The sequence below is a fragment of the Salvelinus fontinalis genome, unplaced genomic scaffold, assembly GCF_029448725.1.
Source record: "Salvelinus fontinalis isolate EN_2023a unplaced genomic scaffold, ASM2944872v1 scaffold_1917, whole genome shotgun sequence".
NCBI classification, from domain to species: domain Eukaryota; kingdom Metazoa; phylum Chordata; class Actinopteri; order Salmoniformes; family Salmonidae; genus Salvelinus; species Salvelinus fontinalis.
In genome coordinates this window covers 16,349-24,582 of record NW_026602126.1, presented here as the reverse complement: position 1 = coordinate 24,582, position 8,234 = coordinate 16,349, and the positions used below count along the sequence as shown (strand labels likewise).

At 42.2% G+C, this 8,234-nt stretch overlaps 1 protein-coding gene across 1 annotated transcript; it reads right to left on the bottom strand.

Annotated features, from left to right (window-relative positions):
- Positions 1–89: 89 nt before the first annotated feature.
- Positions 90–7,957, bottom strand: LOC129850299 (myelin expression factor 2-like). Its single transcript, XM_055916761.1, has 10 exons — positions 7,846–7,957; positions 6,333–6,733; positions 5,465–5,517; positions 4,502–4,509; positions 3,054–3,147; positions 2,520–2,717; positions 2,024–2,177; positions 1,217–1,266; positions 806–866; positions 90–619 (listed from the first exon to the last, which is right to left on the bottom strand). Exons 1-10 carry the CDS (start codon positions 7,929–7,931, stop codon positions 513–515), a joined length of 1,212 nt encoding a protein of 403 aa, XP_055772736.1. The 5' UTR covers positions 7,932–7,957; the 3' UTR covers positions 90–512.
- Positions 7,958–8,234: the final 277 nt, after the last annotated feature.

The window sequence follows — 8,234 nt, the reverse complement described above, 5'->3', positions numbered from 1 at the left end:
CGTCGAGGGGGCGTCGAGGGGGCGTCGAGGGGGCGTCAGTGGTCGAGAGGGGGCGTCAGTGGTCGAGAGGGGGCGTCAGTGGTCGAGAGGGGGCGTCAGTGGTCGAGAGGGGGCGTCAGTGGTCGAGAGGGGGCGTCAGTGGTCGAGAGGGGGCGTCAGTGGTCGAGAGGGGGCGTCAGTGGTCGAGAGGGGGCGTCAGTGGTCGAGAGGGGGCGTCAGTGGTCGAGAGGGGGCGTCAGTGGTCGAGAGGGGGCGTCAGTGGTCGAGAGGGGGCGTCAGTGGTCGAGAGGGGGCGTCAGTGGTCGAGAGGGGCGTCAGTATGTGATGTAAGTGCTTGGAGAAGGTACAGGAACAACAGGCATCAGAGGGTTTAAAACAAACAGCTACTTTTCACAACCAATAACTATCGTATGTATGAACCGACTGGCTCCTCCTGACCTGCAGTCTCTGTGTGTGGTTTAAATAGTAACAGTGTGTTTGCTGGAGTATTATGGCGAGGTTAGGGGTCAGTACTAACCTGCAGGGCCCATGTTGCCCATTCCTCCTCCACCACTCAGCCGGTTGGCATTGATAGGTTGTCCTCCTGGTCCCAGGCCCATCCCAATCCCTCCCAGACCCCCTACACACAGAGGACACACAGAGTTGGAGTTTGACCACACAAACATAATATCCCTTATGTAATGCCTTGGTTCACTGGAGAACAAAACAGCTGACAACATGACCCATTTCTGATAGAGATAATACTGAAGTCAAGTCATTCTAGGTGTTCTAGAGATAGTCAGAAAGGGACAGGATGTGTACTCACGTGGTAACTGAGGAGCTTTCTCCACCGGGTGGAAATCATCAGCTGGCATAGACTTGTCATCCTGAAACACACAGAAAGAACATATCAAGAGGTGGTTCTCACACAACATATTACCATATCAACATGTAACAACCTCCATTTTATTTAACTTGGCAAGTCAGTTAAGAACAAACTCTTATTTTCAATGACAGCCTAGGAACACCGGGTTAACTGCCTTGTTCAGGGGCAGAATTACAGATTTTTATCTTGTCAGCTCGGGGATTCGTTCTTGCAACCTTTCGGTTACAAGTCCAACGCTCTAACCACTAGGCTACCTGCCACCCCAATGACCTCTGACCTTCCACACACATTAACAGCACAGTGTTAGAGGGTTTAGAAATCAGAAACATGCCAATAACAAAGCACACGTACCATCTTAACATGCATCTGTCTGTCAAACAGCATTTGGCCGTTGAACATGGCTAGAGAACAGAGTTAAGGAATGCCATCAATAAAAATACAATGGTCATGTGCTTCGTAAACTAACAGTGAAATGCTTACTCATGGGTCCTTTTCTAACCATGTAGACTTAAAGATAAAAATAGTGACAAGTGAATAATAATAACAGCCAGGACATGTATAAAGAGTTGAGACTATTAGGCCAGCATAAAGAGATCTTCTTCTGCAGTATAAGTGTAGAGGGATACAGATAGAATCTGCAGCCTGTTGGAAGGTGGGTGTGTTCTGCAGTAGTATATAATATATAAAGGATACAGATAGAATCTGCAGCCTGTTGGAAGGTGGGTGTGTTCTGCAGTAGTATATAATATATAAAGGATACAGATAGAATCTGCAGCCTGTTGGAAGGTGGGTGTGTTCTGCAGTAGTATATAATATATAAAGATACAGATAGAATCTGCAGCCTGTTGGAAGGTGGGTGTGTTCTGCAGTAGTATATAATATATAAAGATACAGATAGAATCTGCAGCCTGTTGGAAGGTGGGTGTGTTCTGCAGTAGTATATAATATATAAAGATACAGATAGAATCTGCAGCCTGTTGGAAGGTGGGTGTGTTCTGCAGTAGTATATAATATATAAAGGATACAGATAGAATCTGCAGCCTGTTGGAAGGTGGGTGTGTTCTGCAGTAGTATATAATATATAAAGATACAGATAGAATCTGCAGCCTGTTGGAAGGTGGGTGTGTTCTGCAGTAGTATATAATATATAAAGGATACAGATAGCCTGTACAGCTTCCAGGGCCTGTTCGAAGGTAACAGTCCCCATCCCTCTGCTCTTCCCATCCTTATCCTCCTTCACGTCAGCCCTCTTCACTGTTCCTGCCATACCAAACACCTCCTTCAGCTTCTTCCAGCCCACCTTGAAGTCCAGCTGGGAGGAGACAGCACAGACGGGAGGGACCGGGTTAGCATAGAAACAACCGTTACCACACAACACATCTAAACAGACAGGAGGGGACCGAGTTAGCAATAGCATAGAGAACAGTGAAACTAACAAGGTCAACATGGAACTTCAAGTTCTAGGAAGATGCCGTTGGACTTGAGATTTAGAGTGCACCGCTCAAGTTGTCTTCAATTGGTAAACAGGAATATTGGTAGGTTAACTTGGGACTTCAATACAGCAGATACAAATCTAGTGAGGGGAGATGGTCAGAGACAAAGGCACAGAGAAGAGAGACAGACGTCAGAGAGTAGTGTGTATGCTTGTCCTCACGTTGGCTACGAACACAGTGGTCCCTAGGCGTCCGACCCGTAGGGAGCTGATGACCTCATGGGGGACGTTGGGGTTGTTAGCGATGGAAGGGGGTACACCTACACCGCCCGGTCCCCCCTCCTGCCCCCTGCCTCCCCCTCCAGGGTACATCCCCCCTGTACGCTGCAGCACGCGTCGAGCACGCTCCCCATCAGGATCCTGAAAGAGGTAAAACAGAACACCTAAACTTTGACCTATTACTTCAATTCTGAGCTTTAGCCCTCTACACCAGGGTTCTGGAGCAGGGAAACAAGGGGTTAAACACAGATGGCCCCATCCTTTGACCTCTGACCTATAATTACAACTCTAACATTTGATGTTAACTAGGTCTAGTTCTCAGTGATTACAGTTAAGACAGTCTCAGAGATCAACATTACAAACCATGTTAATGTAAGCACATTTCCAGCAGGCTGGATTAAAGTGCAGATTTGGCACACCAATGAGTTTAACCTCTCAACACCGCGTGGTGCCTACAGAGTGTGAACAGGTCCTTACCGCCATGATATTGAGGGGTCTTCCATTCAGATCATATTTGTTCATGACTTCTATGGCCTTCTTCACAAACTCCTCATCTTTGAACTCCACAACACTGCAGGACAGACAGTCAGTGGATGAAGACATGTATAAAAATGACTCATGAAGTTAGGTGTGTCTGAAATGGACCCTATTCCCCATGTTATAGTACACTACTTTTGACCAGAACCGTATTAGCCGCCCCATGTGACTCTGGTCAAAAGTAGTGTACTGAATGGGGAATATAGGGGCCTACACGAGGACGGAACCACGGAATTCAGACAATAAAACAACATTTAAAAATGTATTGAACTTAGTAGGGATTCAACTAAATGTAAAAATAATAATATTAATTTGCCCATCATAAGACATTAACAAAATGCATCAATGATTCGTATTTCCTGCAACTTTCTGAAGAGGCAACAAGAATTCCGCCAACCTGTGCGTGCAGCTACCCCTTTATGTAGCCGTTAGCGACAATGCTAATAAACTCTTCTGGTAGATGGAAAGGCTTACCCAAAAACCTTCTACACTAAAATGTTCACTACAAAGCAGCCTATGCTTACCTGGCTGAATAATTATTTGCATAAATCCAGTGGGTATTTGTTTGGCAAACACTACCATCACGTGCACTACAAAAACAAAGCAAAATAAAAGCCTCTTGCTAGGTGCTGTGTATACCCCCAAAAAATTGACATTGAAGTGTTTTCCCCAGGCCTCAAAAATTGGCCTGCTGAGGTGGTTTAAGCATTGAGCGATAACCTGAAAAAACTGAAACGTGGACAAACAAAAACTGAATTTGGGGAGAAGCAAAACGGAGTCACGCAATAAAATTCATACAGACTGTATAGGGCCCTAGGAATAGGGTGTCATTTGAGACGCACCGTGTCAGCCTGGTCTCAGACTAGATTTAACATATTACAAGTAAATCCGGGACACTGAAATTAGTATGACTTGACACTTTTTACATGAAACAGAAGTTTACTTAAGGCAAAAAACTAAATGGTGGTTGGTTGGGGTGGATATAACATCTAGCAACCCAAAGGTTGCATGTTCGAATCTCAAGGACACCTTTAGCAACTATTTACTACTTTTTAGCTACTTAGCATGTTAGCTAAACCTAACCCTTTAACCTAACCCTTAACCTAGCTAATGTTAGCCACATAGCTAGCATTAGCCACAAATTGGAATTCGTAACATATACACATTGCAAATTCATAACATATTGTACAAATTGCCTATACGTAACATAATACAAACTGCAATTTATAACATATGCAAATTGTAATTAACATTTCATATGAAATTAACACATAACATACGAAATGTAAAATGTCATTAAAGGGAGTGCATCAGATTTACGTAAAGAATCATAAGAAATGTACTGAGACCATGTTGCAAAGTTAGACAGGTAAAGTTTGGTTCCTTACCCACATCCCTGTACAGATAACACCAGGGGATCCAGAGACACAGATCCATAACAGAGGGAATGAACAAAGACAGTGATTAGACTGACAACAGTTATCATTATTACACATTTGACATCATGCTATTAGTGGATTACATCCATCTTGAAGGGCCAGCTAACAGGCCTTGATGTGGGGAGTGTGTTTGCTTGTATCCAAGGTAAAAAGTTAAGTGAATTTAAAAGACATTGACTTGGTTTGCAATAGACTTGTTTTTTTGTTCCCAGTAGAGACATAGTACCCTTACCGTCTTCAGTGGAATAAAAAGGACTCAGGATATACTTACAAATATGTCGTTCTGTGTCTACGTTTGTTTAGGAGTATATACTATACAGTCCGTTTGTCAAACTACATGTTACATTAACTGGATGAATTGAATGCATTCACAACCTAGTTAGCAAATTCCTGGCTGCATCATAATATTACAGATGAATAAACGATGGTGAGATTTTACTGTGAGCCGCTGGAGAAAGAAGAAAGTTACTTTATACAAAACCTACAATAGTTTAGAAATAATTAGTTTTTTCATTAAGAGATAATTATGCCATTGATCCAAATAAAAAGGTAACAATTTGAATACCAAAAAGTAAAATGTCAATCAATAAGACATCAAAATCCCTTTGAGAAATGGTCAACTGCCAAACTTTGACACCAATTGAGAAAACTACAACAACTTAAAAACAAATGTGTACTAAGTTTCAGATGAATTCAAGTTAGTGTTCCAGAATCAACAAGAAGACATCCTCCATCACTCTACAGCCAACTAGGCTATAACAGGCTCTAGCTAACAGCCACCAACATATCATCCCATAGACATACATGGATAACCCCTTGGATCAGTGCCTTACAGAACACTTGGTAAATAAAGATATACTGCAGTGGAGGGCATTTAAAACCTCGTGCAGTGAGTTGGTCCACATCACTTACCCTTGACTTTCCTTCAGCATCCTTAAAGAGCTCCACGTATGTAACCTCACCAACTTCATGAGACATACAAAGGAAAAATACCAAGAGAACAAAAGGCATTTAAAATCACCAGTCGACTGTTGAACCACCACTCTCGCTCCAGGGCAGGCCGTTGCCTTGGTTATGCCGTTACGATGCTTCCCCATGATTGGTCAACAGTGAGCCCAGACCAACAGTCACCACACAACCCCTTCCAATGCCTTCCTGGGCTCGACTGAGACAGACACACAGTCAGTCAACTACTGTCAACCTGGGAATTCAGATCACACTTCAGTATAGAAGAACAGTTTGGTCAACACGGTTCCTGTCAACATAGCAAGAAGTCACTACAGTTTAAAAGGTGTCCTTTTCACCTTGAAAAAAGACTTTGTAAAGAGCTAAAGACCCAATAGTTCAGTGCACAGAAAGACAATGGTTTCATTCATACAAAACAATCATTTATCACCTTAACACAGGTTCAACTGAATCAAGTAGTCAATACTACTACTTGTCTGAGGTTACATTTTGGAGCTGTAAGTCAATATCATAAAACCAATAGTAGCTAACTACATAACAACTTTAACAAGCACAGACATTTCAATTCAATCCAAGCTAAATTGGTGTCCACCCAGGAGTAAAAAATGAAAAATCCAGAAATGTCTATTCTACTGACTTAATAATATCTGCAATACAATAACATGTTGCCTCAAAAGAAGGAACTACGAGAAGATATGGCTAGGTCTATGTTCTGGTCACAAAGAGAGGACTGAGAAAGCTCCTGTTGAGCTGGAAAGAATAGGGCTCATCTCTATAGGGAGAAGCAGCATGGCCCTGTGTGTGGATGGATTACCTTTCTCTCTCATCAGATCTTTAATAGCCTGCCACTTCGTGTCATAGGGGATGTTGCTAATGAACACGCGGTTCCTGTGACCCCCTCCTCCGCCCTTCTTGTCCCCGGTGACCTGCTTCTCTTTGTAGGGGTGGAAGCGGTTCCCTTTGCGACCTCCTCCAGACACCTTTTCTTTGAGCTCAGACTTGGTATTTTGGGTTGGGGCGGTTTCAGGGGCATCAGTAGGGTCATCTGCAAGGGTTTCGGCATCATCGATAGGGGTGTCATCGATAGGGTCGCCATCTAGAGGGGTATCATCATCACCAAGGACCTCATCTCCAAGGACCTCGTCATCACCCAGGCCTAGGTCCTCTTCTTCTGCAGGGGCATCTTCACCAAGAACCTCATCTTCTTCTGGCTCTCTGAAGAAAACAGAAGAGTACAGTATTGATGGATGCAGCTAGCTTGTCTGTTATAGGTAATGTTGCCTAAACCTACATGGTCATTTCACCCATGTTCCAAATAACAAAGATGTGCACATAAGTTCATGCAACTTCAATCTCCCATAACTAACATGGGTTTATAGACACAAACGGCTAGTTAGCTACACAGTCGTCTCTTCACCCAACTGGTGGGTGGCAGAGAGGAGAGGAAAGTTACTGTAGGCAACTCTCAAACCAGTCTAATAGGAATGGATGGAGGTATAATCCAGTTTTTACTTATGTAGTAAATGAAAAGGCATGTGACATATCTGAAATGCTGTAATATAATTGCCAAAATAAAATATTGCCATATATTATACAGGTCATATTAGTTTTATACAAATGTTCTGTATAAAGAGACTAATTACAATTTTAGATATATATGTGTGTATGTGTATATACAAAAAACAGACACATAAAACAGACCTTAATGTCTAAATGTTTGTTTTCTTAGAAAGCAATTTTAGTAACGTTACTTGTTGCATTGATAACTTGTCTAAATCCCATCAACTGATTTCAGCCAGTTGATGGCTGTGGATTGACTGCATTGTTTGAATGGAATGTTGGCATTCCCAAAAAATATGGAATCATTCCTCTAAAACTAGTTAACCATACAGTAAGGATACATTTCTCAAATTCATTATTTACAGTCTTTTCACAGTATTGGCAAACAATTGTTAACCAACTCCCTGCCCAAAATGGCTGACCTTTATCCGCAAAACGGTTCACGCAAGTTCTAGGATGATAATTCTATGAGTTAAACGCACTAACGTTAGCTAGCTACACATGGTTGGATGGATAAAACTAATTTAGTTATCTGCATAACTACCTAGTAAAAGAACGGTATATTACACAAATCTAAAAACAAATTTGACGATCAATGAAGACGACGATAACCAACAATTTAGTTAACTAGCTAGCAAAGTAGCAACTAGATAGCACGCCGTAGCTAGTTTGATGCTAGCTTTAATGCTAGGCTAACATTAGCTAGCCTCCATCTTGCCTGTGAGTGCAGCACAGATTGTGTCAGAAAAATACGATATTTTAGTTACATTTTCAGGCCATTCGTGCCATCCTGAGATGTTCCCTCTGTCTCAGCCTCGATGGGTTCAATAATATCCTGGACAATATCTGCCATATTCGTCGGTTTGCAGAAAAAGCTAATTCAATCGAGAGATGCGCCTCCGCTAACACTGCGCAGTTTAAAATTTGTGACGCTCCAGGCCTCCACCAACGCGAGAAAATGCGAGAATTTGGCCTGGTTGTCTTCATAGCCTAAAGCCTAAACACCCGTAGGTTTCCCGCAATTTATATATTTCTACAGTTTCGATTTGGTTTTAGTCATTTCAATATATATAAATATATATATTATATATATATACAGTACCAGTCAAAAGTTTGGACAGTAATTTCAACAACAAACAAATATTTAACTAGGCAA

What these genes read in the sequence shown, in the direction of transcription:
- LOC129850299 (XM_055916761.1), bottom strand. Translation starts at nt 7,931, where the DNA reads ATGGCAGATATTGTCCAGGATATTATTGAACCCATCGAGGCTGAGACA. An exon ending in GGCACGAATGGCCTGAAAAT is followed by an intron (nt 6,734 to 7,845) that starts GTAACTAAAATA and finishes TGTTTTCTTCAG; the next exon opens with AGAGCCAGAAGAAGATGAGG. An exon ending in GACCCCTCAATATCATGGCG is followed by an intron (nt 2,718 to 3,053) that starts GTAAGGACCTGT and finishes TACCTCTTTCAG; the next exon opens with GATCCTGATGGGGAGCGTGC.